General features: G+C 50.1%; 1 protein-coding gene across 1 annotated transcript in view; it reads left to right on the top strand.

Annotated features, from left to right (window-relative positions):
- Positions 1-17,376, top strand: part of supt16h (SPT16 homolog, facilitates chromatin remodeling subunit) — a 34,312-nt gene extending 16,936 nt beyond the window's left edge. Inside the window, exons 17-26 of the mRNA XM_072269982.1 lie at positions 2,193-2,319; positions 6,123-6,241; positions 7,272-7,397; positions 7,582-7,694; positions 8,162-8,237; positions 10,253-10,422; positions 12,168-12,297; positions 12,470-12,599; positions 12,839-12,910; positions 16,294-17,376. Coding sequence (XP_072126083.1) covers positions 2,193-2,319; positions 6,123-6,241; positions 7,272-7,397; positions 7,582-7,694; positions 8,162-8,237; positions 10,253-10,422; positions 12,168-12,297; positions 12,470-12,599; positions 12,839-12,910; positions 16,294-16,391 — 1,161 coding nt within the window. The 3' untranslated portion in view covers positions 16,392-17,376. The remainder of the gene's footprint in view (positions 1-2,192; positions 2,320-6,122; positions 6,242-7,271; positions 7,398-7,581; positions 7,695-8,161; positions 8,238-10,252; positions 10,423-12,167; positions 12,298-12,469; positions 12,600-12,838; positions 12,911-16,293) is intronic.
- The last annotated feature ends 1,136 nt before the right edge of the window (positions 17,377-18,512 follow it).

Raw genomic sequence — 18,512 nt, 5'->3', positions numbered from 1 at the left:
AATTAGTTTAGGTAGGTTGTGTTTGACTATTATTGTGACTTAGATGAAGACCAGACCACATTTTATGAGTAATTAATGCAGAAAACCAGGTAATCGCAAAGGGTTCAATAACTTTTACTTGCAGCTGGATGTATGAATAGGTGAATTCATACGTTACACGCTACCGTGTGAATGGCACGGCTTAAACTCCTAAGTTAGACCTGCGATTCAGACTCGTGTGACCTCCTTTCAATTAGTTTAATGTCTTGAAGTTACCAGGTACAACAGGGTGGTAGAAGATAAAATAACAGAGTGCAGAATAAAGTGTTATAGTTACAAAGAAGGTGTAGTACAAACAGGCAAGCCCAATACTGAAGCAGGTCAGTTTAAAAGATCCATCTTATTGTAATAGGGAACTCTTCAATAGTCATGTAACAGCAGGGAAGCTATACTCCTGGTAACACGTTCCAGGCATCTGCTTAGAAACATAGAAAACCTACAGCACAATACACGCCCTTTGGCCCACAAAGCTGTGCCAAACATGTACGCACTTTAGAAATTACCTAGGGTTACCCATAGCCTTCTATTTTTCTAAGTTCCATGTACCTATCCAGGAGTCTCTAAAAAGACCTTATCATTTCCGATGCCAGCAGCCTATTCCATGTATTCACCACTCTCTGCGTTTATTTAAAAAAAATACTTGTCCCTGACATCTCTGTACCTACTTCCAAGCACCTTCAAACTGCACCCTCTCGTGTTATACACCTCTATCAAGTCACCTCTCATCCTCCGCCGCTCCAAGGAGAAAAGGCCAAGTTCTCTCAACCTATTTTCGTAAGGCATGCTCCCCAATCCAGGCAACATCCTTGTACATCTCCTCTGTACCCTTTCTATAGGTTCCACCCCTTCCTGTAGTGAGGTGACCAGAACTGAGTACGGTACTTCAAGTGGGGTCTGACCAGGGTCCTATATAGCTGCAACGTTACTTGTCGGCTCTTGACTCAATGCCATGGTTGATGAAGGCCAATGCACTGTATGCCTTCTTAACCACAGAGTCAACCTGCACAGCAGCTTTGAGTGTCCTATGGACACGGACCTCAAGATCCCTCTGATCCTCCACACTGCCAAGAGTCTTACCATTAATATTGTATTCTGCCATCATAGTTGACCTACCAAAATGAACCACCTCACACTTAATCTGGGTTGAACTCCATCTGCCACTTCTCAGCCCAGTTTTGCATCCTATCAGTGTTTCGCTGTAACCTCTGACAGCCCTCTACACTATCCACAACATCCCCAACCATATAAAAAATTTATAAATAAATCTGTGAATTTCCCCTCTTCACCTTAACTTGCATGCCTTTTAGTGTTACATATTCCCACCCTGCTGAAAAGATACCGTCTGTCGATCTGTGTCTTTCACTCCTTTAAACCTCTATCAGGTCTCCCACTCTTCTAGAGGAAACAACCCAAGTTTTTCTGACACCTACTTATAGCACCAACTCTCTAGTCCAGGCAGCATCCCGTTGAACCATTTCTGCACCTTGAAAGCCTCCATGCCCTTCCTGCGCTGCCTATTGTACGGAGATGTGGAGCAGGTGGGAATCGTGTTCAGCATGGGCACAGAGGGCCGAATAGTCTGTTCCCCTGCTGTGACGTTCTTCGTTCCCACCCACAGGAGCGTCCCGGACAGTGGGGCGCAGTTACAGGGTGAGGGGGTGCCATCACTGGACACTGGGGTGGATAGAAATGTCTGTGGGGTGGGGTTCAGGGTAGATCACCGGGGCAGGAGGAGGGGACCTGAGGTGGGGACAAGGAAGTGTTGGAAAGGTTGAGGGACTGAGGGTGCAGGGGAATGATTGTATCCCCTGTGTTTACTTGTCGGTGTGGTTCTGGTTTCCAGCCAGCAGTCGGCAGCATTTCCTGGATTTTCACCCTCTTCTATCAGCGACCTGCTCTCCATTCTCCTCCCCCTCCACCAATGGGAGCATCTCCCCGTGGACGCTGGCCTACCTGATGAGTGTTTGCTTCATTTCCGAATTTTATTTTGAATCTTCCAGGGTTTAGGGTTTCTTAAAAACATTATGGGCAGCAGCTGTGAGAGAGGGGTGACCATAGGGATTAGGTGAGAGTTGCTGTTGAGGGATTATTGGGATGGAGTGAGAGGGATCTGACTCTCTCCCTTCCTCTCCTCTCCCCCCCCCCCCCCCCAGGGTATCGTGAAACAAGACTCACTGGTCATCAACCTGAACCGCAGCAACCCCAAGCTCAAGGACCTGTACATCAGGCCCAACATCGCCCAGAAGAGGATGCAGGGATCTCTGGAGGCTCACGTCAATGGTAAGTGTTCTGTGGCGCAGTCCCTGGCCTGTGTTTATACTGCTCGCTTGTGCGTGCAGGTAGGCATGCACAGAGAGATGCCCTGCCCCGGCAAGTGCAACGGTTGCATTCAATTCCTGGGGACCAGAACGCGAAAGAAAGGATGTACAAAGTTTTGGTCAGACCTCAGCTGCAATATACGAGGAAGGATATGGAGAGGGGACCAGAGGACGATCCTGGCATTGAAAGGTTAAAGGATGAGGAAGGTTTGTCTCTGGGCCTGTATTTGATGGGAGTTCAGGAGGATGCGGGGAGGGGTGGTTCTCAGTCCTGGATAGAGTGGGCATGCAGTTGATGTTCCCATCAGTGGGGGGAGAAGAGGATCCGAGGGCACAGCCTCAGAATGGAGGGGTATCCCTTTGAGAACTGAGTTGAGGAATTTCATCAGAGGGTAGTGAATCTCTGGGATTTGTTTTTATCTGTTGCTGTGGAGGCCAAGTCACAGGCTGTGTTGAAGGCAGAAATTGAGTCACAGGGTTTGTGGCACGTTAACCCTCATCAGTCAGGGCACTGAGTACAGGAGTTTGGGAGTTGTGAGGCTGCATTGGAGTATTGTTTTGAGTTTTGGTCTCACTGTTGTAGGGAAGATATTAAACAAGAAAAAGTGCAGAAAAAATTTACCGGGATGATGTCCGGACTTTTGGGGGGGGTGGTGTTACAAGGAGAGGTTACACAGACTAGGTCTTTATTCTGAGGGGGTGATATACAAGTTTGTGAGGAGCACAGACAGGATAAAAGCATTTGGTCCTTTTCCTGGGGGGGGGGGGGGGTTAAAAATAGGAGGCACAGGCTTCAGGTCAAAGTTCAAAGTAGATTTTATTATCGGTACATTTATGTCACCATTTACAACCCTGAGATTCATTTTCCTGTGGACATACTCAGCAAATCTACAGAATAGTGACTATAACGGGATCAATGAAAGATCAACCAGAGTGCAGAAGACAACAATCTCTGCAAATGTAAATAAATAGAACAAGAACATAAAATAATGAGATAGAGTCCTTAAAGTGAGTTCATCAGTTGTGGGAACATCTCAATGATGGGGCAAGTGAGTGTAGTTATCCCCCTTTTGTTCAAGAGCCTGATGGTTGAGGGGTAGTAACTGTTCCTGAACCTGGTGGAGCGAGTCCTGAGGCTCTGGTATCTTCTACCTGATGGGAGCAGTGAGTAAAGAGCACGGCCTTGGGGGTGGGGGAGACTTTGGATGCTGCTTTCCTATGACAGTGTTTCATGTAGATGTACTCAGTGGTTGGGAGGGCTTTATCCACGATGTACTGGGCTGAATTCACTACCTTTTGTTGGATTTTTCTATTCAAACGCTTTGGTGTTTCCACACCAGACAGTGATGCAGTCAGTCAATACACTCTCCACTACACGTCAGAAGAAGTTTGTCAGAGTTACCGATGACATACCAAACCTCCGCAGGCTCCATGGAAGTAGGAGCGCTGCCGTACTTTCTTCGCGGTTACATTCATGTGCTGGTCCGCAGGCGAGAGATTTCAAATGGACAATATGAAAAGCGTAGATCGGTCAGGTAGTCAGAATCATTTTCTCAAGACTGGGGCTCCACAGGGGACTGTCTTGTCTCCCTTTCTCTTCACCATTTACGCCTCGGACTTCAACTACTGCACAGAGTCTTGTCATCTTCAGAAGTTTTCGGGATGACTGCCACAGTTGGATGCATCAGCAAGGGAGATGAGGCTGAGTACAGGGCTACAGTAGGAAACTTTGTCACGTGGTGTGAGCAGAATTATCTGCAGCTTAATGTAAAAAAGACTAAGGAGCTGGTGGTAGACCCGAGGAGAGCTAAGGTACCGGTGACCCCTGTTTCCATCCAGGGGGTCAGTGTGGACATGGTGGAGGATTACAAATACCTGGGGATACGAATTGACAATAAACTAGACTGGTCAAAGAACACTGAGGCTGTCTACAAGAAGGGTCAGAGCCGTCTCTATTTCCTGAGGAGACTGAGGTCCTTTAACATCTGCCGGACGATGCTGAGGACGTTCTGCAAGTCTGTAGCAGCCAGTGCTATCATGTTTGCTGTTGTGAGCTGGGGCAGCAGGCTGAGGGTAGCAGACACCAACAGAATCAACAAACTCATTCGTAAGGCCAGTGATGTTGTGGGGATGGAACTGGACTCTCACGGTGGTGTCTGAAAAGAGGATGCTGTCCAAGTTGCATGCCATCTTGGACAATGTCTCCCATCCACTACATAATGTACTGGGTGGGCACAGGAGTACATTCAGCCAGAGACTCATTCCACCAAGATGCAACACAGAGCGTCATAGGAAGTCATTCCTGCCTGTGGCCATCAAACTTTACAACTTCTCCCTTGGAGGGTCAGACACCCTGGACTTATTTCCTGGTATTTACATATTACTATTTAATTATGTATGGTTTTATATTGCTTTATTTATACTTATTCTTGGCTGGTGCAACTGTAACGAAAGCCAATTTCCCTTGGGATCAATAAAGTATGATTATGACTGAGGTTCAGCTATCTAACAGCAAAAGACATGTTAAAGGTAGAGTGGGGGGAGTTTAAAGGTAATGTGGGGGGCAGGGTTTTTTATGCAGCGAGTGGTAGGTGCCAGGGTTATCAGGAGTTGTAGAAGCAACCACAGTAGCTCAGTGGAGTACGAAGACTTTCAGAGAAATGCGAGAAACGAGAAATGCTTGAATCTGAAGGGAATTGAGCGGTTGTGGATGAAATAAAGCAGGGTGATGTTCAGAATAAACTGGCATCAATCTTAGTTTAACATCGTGGGGCTGAATGGCCTGTACTGCGATGTCTTCACATAGGGGTGGTGTGTATTTGGAATGAGCTGCTGGAAATGGTTGAGGTGGGCACGTTAAGCGACGTTTAAAAACCGTCCTGAAGGTTCTTGGCTCCAAAAAAAGATCTTTCATTTCTCTCCATAGGTGCTGTCTGACTTGCTGAGTTCCTCCAGTATTTTTCTGAGCGAGCAGCCGTTCAAAGCAACCTAGACGAGTTGGTGGAAGGGGAAGTTTAGAGGACAGTGGGCTGCAAGCGGGCAGATGGGACTCGCTGGCTGGGCAAATCACAAATGAGAAAATCTGCAGATGCCGGAAATCCAAGCAACACACACACAAAGTGCTGGAGGATCTCAGCAGCCGGGCAGCATCCATGGAAAAGAGTACAGTCGACGTTTCGGGCCGAGACCCTTCGGCAGGACTGTAGAAAAAAAAAGCTGAGGAGTAGATTTAAAAGGTGCGGGGAGGGGAGAGAGAGAAGCACAAGGTGATAGGTGAAGCCTGGGGGGGGGAGGGATGAAGTGAAGAGCTGGGAAGTTGAATGGTGAAAGAGACAAAAGGCCATGGAAGAAAGAAAAAAGGGTGGTGGAGCACCAGAGGGAGGCGATGGGTGAGCAAGGAGATGAGGTGAGAGGGGGAAAGGGGGATGGGAAATAGTGAAGGGGGGCTGTGGGGCATTACCAGAAGTTTGAGAAACTGATATTCATGCCAACAAGCTGGAGGCTATGCAAATGGAATTTGAGGTGTTGTTCCTCCAACCTGTATGGCCTTATCCCGACAGTGGAGGAGGCCATGGATGGACGTACTGGAATGGAATGGAAGTGGAATTAAAATGGGTGGCCATTGGGAGATGCCGCTTGTTCAAGACAACAAAGGATTTGGGCCAAGGGGCATGTTTCTGTGTTTTGTGAATCTGTGTCAAATGAGCACACTCACTACCCCAGTAAACTCTCTCTAACCTTGACTTGCTCTCCCCCCACCCCCAGGGTTTCGCTTTACTTCTGTGCGTGGTGACAAGGTGGACATCCTGTACAACAACATCAAGCACTCTATCTTCCAGCCCTGTGACGGCGAGATGATTATCGTGCTGCACTTCCACCTCAAGGTAGGTCCCGTGCGTGGATCTGGAGAGGAGGGAGACGTTGCCTCGGGTTTGGGGCAGGGATCGTCTCACCCTTCCTCTCTGGCCCAGAGCACCACAGGACAGGATCAGAGCCTTATCTCCTCTGTCTCTGTTAGTCTGTGGGGATTAATCCTCAATCCTGTATGGGTTTGATGTGGGGGTCTGGGCCAGGGATGAGCTCGTCCCCTCTGTCTCTGGCCCAGAACGCTGTGCACGGGGTTTGGACTGGTGTGTGATTGACCCTAACCCTTCCACCTTTCCCAGAATGTCACCGTTACGGTAGGGTTTAAACCTGGGTTTGTGTCTGGTTCAGACCTGTGGGGATTGAATCAGGTTAACTACCACTGGTATACAGTACGTCATGAAACGTGTTGCTTTGTGACAGCAGGACAGTGCAGTGCATAATACGTTAAATTGTAAATATAATGCAAAAAGTGAGCAAGAATTCTGAGGTCGTGTTCATTGTTCAAAAATCAGGGAAGAAGCTGTTCCTAAAAGGTTGAGTGTGTGTCTTCAGGCTCCTGTACACCCTCTGTGGTAGTAATGAGACGAGGGTGTGTCCTGGGTGGTGAAGGTCCTTACTGATTGATGTAGCTTGCTTTTTTTATTGAGGCATCACCTCTTGAAGATGTCCTCTGGCGAGGAGGCTAGTGTCCAAGATGGAGCTGGCTAGGTTTACAACTCTCTGCCGCTTGTTCCAGTCCTGTGCAGTGGCCTCTCCATACCAGACAGTGACTGTGTCTGTGGCCCAGAACACCTTGTACGTGTGTAACCTGGTTGGGACTCGTGGGGATTGACCCTGACCCCTTCTGGCTCTGGGAATTAACCCTCCCTTACTCCCCAGGATGCCATGTATAGGCTTGACCTGGGCTCGCCGGAATTCTGACTGGTGGGGTTTAGTCCAGGTTGGACTGCGTTCAGTCTGGTGAGGATTGGCCCAGCGCTTATGGGGTTTGGGACTGAGTCAGTGATGGATTGGGGCCAGTAGGAAGTAATCCTCTCCCTCCTGCAGAACGCCATCATGTTCGGGAAGAGACGGCACACCGATGTGCAATTCTACACAGAGGTGGGAGAAATCACCACCGACCTGGGCAAACATCAACACATGCACGACCGCGATGACCTTTACGCTGAGCAGGTACCAGGGGGTGAGGCTGTGTGTCCATGGGGGGGGGTGAGGTTAAGGGGCACGGTGTCCTAGGAAGGGAGGGGGTGAAGTTAGACAATGTCTGGGGCGGGGAGGGTGGTGAGGAGGTTACCTGGGGGTTGAGTTGTTGGTGAGGGGTGACCCTAGGACTGACTTCTCCCACCTCTGTCCACAGCTGGAGCGGGAGATGAGGCACAAGCTGAAGACGGCCTTCAAAAACTTCATTGAGAAGGTGGAGGCACTGACCAAAGAGGAGCTGGAGTTTGAGGTCCCCTTCCGTGACCTAGGGTCAGTCTGCAGTCCTTCCCCTGCATACCCCTCCCCCCCCCCCCCAGCTACCTGTGGTCAGTCCACAGTTCCTGAGCCATCCCTCCCAACCCTCTGTCCTTCATCCACCCTGCAGCTGGAGTCTATTGCCAGTTCCTGGTCCCATACTGCCATCCACCCCCCGCCCCACCTCATCTATTCCACCCAAACCTCCCCTCTCATCTCATCCCATCCCTCCTTCTGCCACCCCCACATCATCTGTTGCACTCAAGCATCCCCTCATCCCACCCCCAACTCATCTATTCCCCACCCAAACCTCCCCTCATCCCATTCCTCCTGCCATCTCTCATATCCTCCCCATTACTCTTTTCTTTTTCTCACTATCCCTTTTCCTTACTTCCCTCAGTCTGTTGCCCTACCCCAGTTTCACTCTTCCCCTCCCTCATCCACCACAGTCTCTCACAGCTCTCTCATTTTCTTCCTCCCAGGTTTAACGGAGCTCCCTACAGGAGTACGTGTATGTTGCAGCCCACCAGTAGCTCCCTGGTCAATGTAACAGAATGGGTGAGTGCATCATTGTCTCGCAGGTACCTCAGTGTCTCAGGAGTGTTAGATTTGGCGTGGTTCCTCTCTCTCTATCGTAGGTCAGTTCCAAACTGGGAGCATTGTGCACAGTTCATATCTCCCTGTCTGGGGTCAGACCCACACTGGGAGCACTATGTACAGTTCCCGTTTCCATATCCCTGGGACAGACCCACACTGGGAGCATTGTGCACGGTTTTCATCTCCACTGGATAATACAACTATTGTAGTTCAAGTTTGAAATATGTATACGTTATGCAACCTTGAGATTCTTCACAGTCAGCCACAAAATAAGAAACCCAAAAGAACCTATTTTTTAAAAAAAAGATCCACACCCAATGTGCAGAGAGGAAAAAAAAACTCAAATCATGCAGACAATAAAAGTAAGTGAATAGCATTTAGAACAAAAATGATTCCATTGACACAACCCAGAGCAGGCCCACGGCCTCAGCCTCAGTGCATTGAAGAGCAGAGTAAACGTCAAGGAACAGCCGGACCCTGGTCTCTGGTCCTGACACCCCGCCTTTTCAATGCATCTTACTGGCTGTTTAAATCATGCAAACATTGTGTTGTTCCTTGCACTAGGACCTGGGCTCCATCACATTGATGCATTCTGGGCCTGGACCCTGCTGCCACATTTTGTCCCGTACCTGACCTTTCCAAATCGGTCTGGTGCTTAGATCAGTCAAAGCTCACTCTCAGTTTAGTGGTAGACTCCGAAACTCCTCTGCTTCAACTTTTCTCCACCTCGCACTCTCCAGTTCCATCGCGGACATGCCTCAACCTTGCTCCCGCACACACACTTTAGCCCTCGGTTAGCCTCGCCTTTGTTTGAGGTGATTGTTTACCATAATTTTTGTTTTACAGAAACGCGTTATTAATAAAGTATTTAGTTGTATTTCTCGCTTTGAAAACCACCAGTAAGTTGTCGCACATCCTCAGTAGTGCTGGAGTTGTAAATATCATTGATGAGGCTGTTGAAGTGCTGTGTATACTTCTGATCTGCCTATCTTAGGAAAGACGTGGCTCAACTGGAGAGAGTGCAGAGAAGGTTTATGAGGACTTTGCCAGAACTAGAGGGCCTGTATTACAGTGAAAGGTACCAGAGAAGTACTGGTATGAAGCTGTCTCTATTCAATAAAATATCATAAATAAGCTGACAGTCTTTGGAGTTATGGGGGGTGGGGTGGAGAGAGAGGGAGACCCTTTCAGAGCAGGAGGTCTGCCTGGCCCACCATTACATGATATTTTATAAGCTGAAGACCAAAGGACAGTTCCATGTCTACAATGCTTCCTTTGAATTACATGTAACAGTTTCAAATGCTTGGATCTCCCGACCATCACAGCTCCCTGTTCGCACCTGTATTACAGACACTGAAATACACACGAGTAATGAATTTAAGTCATCATGGTCTGTTCTTCCAATTTACCTGGTTCACGGATCATAGGGACCCGTTGTTCAGAGCTGCATATTAGATTTAATTCGTCGTTCATATTTGAACTTGAAGACTAGTGGCTGAAGTCAGGTGAAGTTATTTGCTCTAAAAATCACTCTTAATATCCATGACCAGAGGGCTGTATTATAGTGAAAGGTTGGCCAGCCTAAGTCTTTGTTCCTTGGAATGTAGGAGAACGAGGGCCAGCCTTTAGAAGTGATAAATATGATGAGAGGCATAGGTCAGGTGGACAGTGACGGCCTTTTCCCCAGGGTTAGGGAGTCCAAAACTACCAGACATGGGCTTAGAGTGAGAGGAACGTTTTAATAAGGGCAAGAGGCAACCTTTATTCCACAGGGGGTGAAGAGTCAGAGGAAGTGGTTGAGGCATACACTATAGTATTTAAGAAGCACTTGGAGAGGTACGTGGAGGGGTATGGGCTGAACATAGGAAGTTGGGACCAGCTTGGTAGGCATCATGTTTGGCATGGTCCGTATCTGCAGCATTGCTGTAGGTCTCCAATACCCGGCAGTTCTGACGTATCTCCTGCTGTTGTTGCAGCCTCCGTTCGTGGTGACATTGGATGAGGTGGAGTTGGTTCATTTTGAGAGGGTGCAGTTCCACCTAAAGAACTTTGACATGGTGATCGTCTACAAGGATTACAGCAAGAAGGTCACTATGATCAACGCCATCCCCGTCGCCTCTCTCGACCCCATCAAGGAATGGCTGAAGTAGGTGGTGTCACTGGCTCTCAGCTGCGACTGTGTGTGGTGGGACAGTGCAGGGGGATCTTCACATTCTGACCCTGGGACAGTGTGGATGGAGATTCACTCTGTGTCTGACCCCGGGAGTGTGTGATGGGACGGTGTGGAGGGAGTTTCACTCTGTGTCTGACCCCGGGCGTGTGTGATGGGACGGTGTGGAGGGAGTTTCACTCTGTGTCTGACCCCGGGAGTGTGTGATGGGACGGTATGGAGGGAGTTTCACTCTGTGTCTGACCCCGGGAGTGTGTGATGAGACGGTGTGGAGGGAGTTTCACTCTGTGTCTGACCCTGGGAGTGTGTGATGGGACGGTGTGGAGGGAGATTCACTCTGTGTGTCTGACCCCGGGAGTGTGTGATGGGACGGTGTGGAGGGAGATTCACTCTGTGTGTCTGACCCCGGGAGTGTGTGATGGGATGGTGTGGATGGAGATTCACTCTGTGTCTGACCCCGGAGGTGTGTGATGGGACGGTGTGGAGGGAGTTTCACTCTGTGTCTGACCCCGGGAGTGTGTGATGGGACGGTGTGGAGGGAGTTTCACTCTGTGTCTGACCCCGGGAGTGTGTGATGGGACGGTGTGGAGGGAGTTTCACTGTGTGTCTGACCCCGGGAGTGTGTGATGGGACGGTGTGGAGGGAGTTTCACTCTGTGTCTGACCCCGGAAGTGTGTGATGGGACGGTGTGGAGGGAGCTTCACTCTGTGTCCGACCCCGGGAGTGTGTGATGGGACGGTGTGGAGGGAGTTTCACTCTGTGTCTGACCCCGGGAGTGTGTGATGGGACGGTGTGGAGAGAACCTCACCCCATGAATGGCAAAAACTACGTTTATTGCCAATTTGCAATTCTATAATAATACCACAAACACAGACTCAATGACAAACTAAATTAAAATGTTCCTGTCACTGTCAAGAATAACATTTATCCCCTGTGCTGCCTTACTGTTCTACAGCACCTCCAGGGTACCTGTTGGACACAGTTTCTTTTCTCACGGACTGTTTTCACACAGACTATTAAGTAGACAATGCAGGCAGAATCCTGTGATGCCCACTCCAGGACCCTCGGGTATTTACCTTTGCCAGTCCCAGGAGCAAGTTTACTGGGACATCCGCCTCCCTTTACTGAGTGATCAAATATGAAGAGGGTGGGACCAGAAGGCAAGGAGCAGCCCCTGCAGGTGTATGAATATTGTCTGCAGCCTCGCACACTCCATGTACACGTGGTACCTGGTCTGTAGAAGCCAGGAGATTTGCGAACTTATTGCAGGACAGTGCCCTGTGCAGCAGCCTGCACCCCAAGTCCACCGTGTGTGTGAGGTGGGCACCCTCGTTGCATGTCTTCCACTGGCACTCCCCCTCGTTGCATGTCAGGGTGGTGGACGAGAGCTAGGAAATGGAAGGTGTGGAGCAGTAACCAGTACAGCTACCTCCCACCTGCATCCATGAGTAACTGTGGGTGTCGATGAGAGACGGCTCAAGTTGTGTGGGAGCAGCACCCGGCTGAGCGGAGGCAAACCCAGTCGCTGCACAGGCTTGAGCCACAGCAACACCTGATGAGATGGGGCCTCAGCCAGGATATCACCTCCTGCCTCTGGAGGCAAATGTGCAGTGTGGAGGGAGCTTTGCTTTGTCTCTGACCCGGGGAGTCGGTGATGGGAGGGGAGTGGGGAGGTTGATCTGTGCCCTCACCGCTCTGAATTGCTCTTCTTCCAACGACAGCTCGTGTGACCTGAAGTACACCGAGGGCGTCCAGTCCCTCAACTGGACCAAGATCATGAAGACAATCGTGGATGATCCGGAGGGCTTCTTCGAGCAGGGGGGCTGGTCGTTCCTGGAGCCAGAGGGAGAGGTAGGGAGGGAGCAAGTTCTCTAATGGCCCCTGCACCTTTCATGCATACTGATTTCTATTCCGGTCTCTCTCTTTCTCCTCACCCCAGTCCTGTGCTGTTTGCGCCCTCGCGCTATTCACTCCCTTTTCACCTTCGCCGCCAGTGTGTTAACTGTTGCCTCTCACTCCACAGGGCAGTGAGGCCGAAAGTCAGGACTCCGAGTCAGAGCTCGAGGATGAAACCTTTAACCCCTCGGAAGACGACGACGAGGCTGAAGATGAGGACAGCGATGAGGATTACTCCTCGGAGACTGAGGAGTCTGGTGAGTGTGTCCATCTGAGTGGAGGGACGGAGGGAGGGCTGGCTCTCTCCCTGGTGTAATGTTTTCCTTCCCCCTCTCCCGGTGCACGTGAAACCTCTGGGCTCTGGTGTAGGGGAGTGGGTGCTGTCTCCCTGGTGTAACTTTTCTGAGCAGAGGAGGGGACGGTGTAGAGTGTAAGCGGTGACGATGAGGGAGGGCAGTCTGTCTCCCTGGTGTAACGTCTCACCTTGTTCTCGCAGTGAGTGAGGAGTCTCTGGGCAGCGAGGAGAGCGGCAAAGACTGGGACGAGTTAGAAGAGGAAGCCCGACGAGGTGAGTAATGACTCTGCTGAGGCTCCTTCCCACTCCGCTCGCCTTCCCCAGACAGTAACAGCTGTCTGTCAGCCACGGATGAGTGCAGGTGTCACACTGCCCCTCTACAGCACTCCTCCCTGTTCACTATGTCCCAGCCCTCTCTGCTTTGCCGAAGTGCAGTGGGCGTAGGTTATAGTGAGGGCTTCCACAGGCCCCACACGGGAGACTGAGGCACAAGAGAGCCGGGGGCAACTGGATCCGAGGTAGTCTTGGTGACAGGAGGCAGAGAGGATAAAGGTGCTTTCCTGATCAAACTCTGACCTACATTATCAACAGGGATGTAATGGTGAGGCTTTATCAGAACACATTTGGAGTAGACCCCTTATCTGAGAAAGAATGTGCTGGCATTGGAGAGGGTCTAGAGGACGTTTTTTACCGTGACCCTGGAATTAGGATCTTGTGGTATCACAGGTGAATGGAGTTTAATTTTGCTGAGTGTGAGGTTTTGGGAAGGCAAATTAGGGTAGGACTTCTGGAGGGGGAGTGTCGTAGAACTGAGTGACTTAAGGGTACGGGTACATGGTTCCCTGAAAGAGGCATTGCCGGGTGGTGACAAAGGCATTTGCCGCGCTAGCCTTCATCGGTTGGGAAAATGTGTTGTAATTGTACAAGACCTCGGTGAGGTTGTTCACTTTTGATCACCCTGCTATAGAAAAGGTTATTAAACTGGAAAAGGTGCAGGGAAAAATCGAGGGACACTGCCACTAGTCCTTGAGGGACTGAGCGATAGAGAGGGGTTGGGATTCATTCCTTGACTGTGACATTATAGAGGTGTGTAAAATCAAGAGGGGTGCGGATAAGGTGAATGTGCATGGTCTTTTCCCCCGGGATTGGAGAATCAAGAACCAGGTTTAAGATGAAAGGGAGATTTAAGAGGAACCTGAAGGGCAGCTTTTTCACCTGGAGAGGGGTCCGTATATGGAATGAGTCAGTGGTTCGTGTAGTGACATCAACAACCTGTAAAAGGCACCTGGACAGGTACAGCTCTGTACAAAAGTGTTAGGCACATGTATATAGCCAGAATGCCTAATACTTTTGCACAGTACTATATCTGGCAGCATGGAGCAGAGAGTGAGTTTGTAAATCTGATGGATATCAGGAGTGGTGAGGATGGAGTGCCACAGGAGGGGTGTGGGACAGGTGGCAGAGGAGGAGTGCCAGGGGCTGGTGTCAGTGCAGACACACCCAGCCCTGAGACACCAGGCAAGATCATTTGATTGCAAACAATTGGTTTATTGATTGTCACAGAATGTCTCTCTGGTGCTTCCCACTCCCTCCCCACTCCCTTCCCCTTTTCCCAACCGTGATTCCCCTCTCCCTGCCCCCTTCCCACTGTCAGTCCACAACAGAGACCCAGATCAGAATCAGGCTTATCATCACTCACATATGTCATGAAACTTGTTTCCTTTTGCAGCAGCAGTACAGTGCAATACATAAAATTACTACAGTTGTGCAGAAGTCTTAGATACCCTAGCTATATATATGAGCCTGAACCTTTTGCAGGGTTTTGTACATGGATAGGAAAAGTTTTGAGGGATATGGGCCAAACACAGACAAATAGGGTTAGTCTGGTTGGCCGACTGGCCTGTTTCTGTGGTGTTTGACTATGACTCAGTGCCAGTGGCTCCAGCAGCCTGGTCTCCTTGATTCCATCCAAGGCTGGCTTGATGTCGAAGGCAGATAACTCTGTTCTCACTGCTTCTATCCATGTTTGGAACAAGACCCTAACAAGCAACGATCCTGAGGGACCTTGGCCGAACCCAAACTGATCTTCTGGGAGAAAGTTCTCACTGAACAGTTTTATCATTGTTGCCTTTGATGAGGAGGATTTGTTTGTTTACTGTCCAGGCTGGAGGACTTTACTGACGGGGAGAGACTGCGCAGGCTGGGACTGCTTTCAATGCAGTGAAGGAGGGGGTATAAGTTTGAGAATCTCTCTCTCGCAGTAGGGCTATTCAAAAGCAAGAGGGTGTAGGTTAAGGTTGAAGGGAAGGGAATCTGAGGGGTAGGTGATATTTGGAACTTGCTGATGGAGGAAGTGTTGGAATCAGGCACAGTCATCACATTTAAGGGACGTTTAGACAGACATTTGAATAGTCGGTGTAGAAAGACAGAATATAACAACATTTCAGCCTACAGTGTCTCTGCCCAATGTGATGCAGAATTAGACTAAATCGCTTCTATCTGCCATTATCTTCCTCTGAACATCCACGTGCCTGTCTAACAGCCTCTGTTGTATCTGCCTCCACTACCACCACCACCCCTGGCAGTACATTCCAGGAGCCCGCCACTTGCCTTCTATGCCTCCTTAATCCTCTCGCCTGTTCTCTGGTATCAGACATTTCAGTGCTCTGGAATGAGCGCAGAAAAGATTTACGAGGCGAGAGATTCCGGGAAGATTTGTTTACACAGATGGCATTCAAGAGCTGCAGGCACATCAATGTGCAAGAAATGAGGGGGGAATGGGCATTGTAAAGGCAGAACAGACAATTTTGGTAATTAAATTGCTAGCTAAATTAACTCAGCACAACAGTTTGGGCCAAAGGACCTGTTCTGTGTTCGGTGTTGCCAGGACTGGAGGGACTGAGTTAGGGAGAGGTTTGCTGGGCTGGGTCTTTACGCAGGAGAACGAGGGTCAAGCCTTAGAAGTGTTTAAAACGACTGGAGGTGTAGATAAAGTGGATGGTGATGGTGTTTTACCTCAGGGTAGGGGAGTCCAAAATTAGTGGATATAGGTTTCGGGTGAGAGGGGGGAGATTTAAAAGGGGCCCAGGGGGCAACTTTTCCTGGTGAGTGAGTGGAATGAGCTGTCAGGTGTAGTAGTGTCATCTCAGAAGCACATGGAATCGAATATGGGCCTAACGCAGGAAATTGGAACTGGCTGAGTGGCCACTGGTCAGCATGAACTGGGCCAAAGGCCATGTATCGGTGCTGCACTTCTCTGTAACTGTGTGGTAGGGGAGTAACCATTCCGACCGTCTGTCTATACATCCCTTAATCTTCTAAACCTCACTCAGGTCTCCCCGCCGCCTCTGCCCCTCCAGAGACAACAGTCCAAGTCTGTCCAACCCCCCCTTGTAGCTCATGCCCTCTAATCCAGGTAGTGTCCTGGTTGGTGACCCCCTTCTGCAGCAGCCCCAAAGCCCCCTCACCCTTCCTGCAACGGGCTGATCCAGGAAAGTGTCACTCGGGTAGAATGGGGAAGGGACGGTTTGCATAGAGGCAGTGGGCCGAAGCATCTTTAGCTGGATGGTGTTGGGAGGGGCAGGGGAGTGATGTACGGGGGTTAGAGTTGTGCCTCGTGTATAACCTCCCCACTCTTCTCTTCCCCCCCATCTCAGCGGACCGGGAATTCCGCGAGGATGAAGACGATACCCGCAGCCGGAAGCGGAAGGGTTCCACTGCCAACATGGGAAACAGGAAACGGAGGCGGAAGTGATCTGTTACCCCCCCCCCCCCCACCCTCTCCCCGACCCCCCTGCCCACCAACCTATTCTCTGTTAATATGCCATGGACCAATTTCAAATGTGACAATTTCTAGAAACGTCTTGGGAGGGGTCTCTCTCTCTCTGCCCCTTTCCCCTCCCCCTCTACAGAGCCTCCCACTCTCACCCCTCCCTTGCCTATTAACATCCCCCGTTGGAAAGAGTAGCTGTCCCCCTCGGTGTGTGGGGTGGGGGGGTGCTTGGGCACTGTCCTAACTGACCCGTGTGTGTGTGCGCACACTGACCCTGGTCTGTGTGTATCTGTCTGTCTGCGCCCCGTGTGTGTGCTCTCTCTCATTTCCGCATATGTGTTGATCCTTGTGACTGTGTGTGCTTGCTGTGTCTGACTGTGTGTGAGCCTTGTCTGTTTATCCCCCTGTGTGTGTGGCCCTGTGGAGGGGGTTGTGTGTGTGTGTATGCGCTGCCTGTGTTGTCCTCCCAGTCCCCAGCACCCTCTCTCCCCCTCAGTGGTGGGGGTGGGAGAATAGTTGGCTGAGATTGGCTGGCTGGGACAGGAGTGTACCTGCAGAGAGGCCTGTCTGGGTGGGGTATCCTCATGGAACCAGCCTCTCCAGTATTACCTGGACCAGACACATGACCCTGTCTGAGCTGGAAGGGCGGCGTCTCGCCCTGCCACCCCCACCCCCCCCCACCCTCCTGGCAGGTTGCTTCGTCTGCGCCTACGTGGGAGAGGCCAGTGGCGTCTGGGTGGGGGGCAGCACCGTCCAGCTCCTGTCTTTGTGACCTGGGGTCCGGGTGCTGCCAGGCCAGATGCATCTGGGGGTGGCGTCTGGGTTCTGTCAGACCAGACAGTATCCGGGTTCTGTCAGAGGAGACAGTATCTTCTGATTCGCGGCTCCTTCCCCATTTTTTTTTTTATTTTTCATTTTGATTGTTGTGAGTTTTTTTCTCATTAAAGTACAATTTATATAAAACAGATGGCAAGTGTCTCTTGTCTTTCTCTCTCCTCCCGCAGACCCTGATCTGTTTGTTACTGAGTTACAAGCTTTGGTTTCTCCCACTGTCCCTTCCCCACCCTACCATCAGTGAACATCCAGCAGCGACACTTGCACAGGGTTTAATGGCACAACGGGTCTCCCGGACACTGGGCCGGCCAGGAAGGACAGGGGAGTCGAGGGCCAAAGGGACTTGCCTTTTAATGATTGCGTGTCAAATGGGCTGGGCTGGCGGTATGTCTGTAGAACAGCGATACACCGCACAAACATGATGTCTGTGCCAAACGCAATGCCACATCAACAAAATCCCTTCTGAAAGTGTGCACATCCCTCCATTGTAGCTACCTCCAGCATCACCTCTTGTGTGTTATCAATAAATAACTTGCCCTGTGCATCTCCTCTAAACTAATGCTCTCTGGCATTAGACATTTCTAAGATTCAGAGTATGTTTGAGGGATACAACCCTGAGATTCGCCTTCCCCACAGAGAGCCACAAAACAAAACTAGAACCCATTCAAAGAATAACATCAAATTCCCTCCACCCACACACACAAACATACATCGCTCAAATGCCATGCATAAGAGTGACTAACACAAAATTGAATAGAGTCCAGTTATATTCAGTTCAGTTCAGCTCAGTATTTGTCATCTGCAGACTGTGCTCATTCAAAATTGCCCATCCTGGGGAGAAAGATTCCAGCTGTCTGCTCTATCTATGTCTCATAATTCTTACAAACCTCTATCGAGTCTCCCCTCAGCCTCCTCTACTCCAGAGAAAACCCATTTTTCCAACACCTCTAGGTAGCACATGCCCTCTAATCCAGGCAGCAACCTGCTATGAAATGCTGGTAAAACTCAGCCGATCGGGCACTATCTATTGAGGAACGAACAGTCGATGTTGCGACCCATGATTCTTCTTCGGTGGGTCTCTGCCCAAAACATTGACGGTTATATTCCCTGCCCGACCTGCTGAGTTCCTCCAGGAACTTGTGTGTGTTGCGTAAGTATTCCAGCATCAGCACGATTTCTTGTGTATACGATCTCGGTGAACCTCTTCTGTACCCTCTCCACATCCTTCTTGTAATGGGGTGACCAGAGCTATGTACAACACTCCGAGGT

This window comes from Mobula birostris, chromosome 10 (genome assembly GCF_030028105.1).
Source record: "Mobula birostris isolate sMobBir1 chromosome 10, sMobBir1.hap1, whole genome shotgun sequence".
Lineage (NCBI taxonomy): Eukaryota > Metazoa > Chordata > Chondrichthyes > Myliobatiformes > Myliobatidae > Mobula > Mobula birostris.
This window is presented reverse-complemented; position numbering and strand designations above follow the sequence as displayed.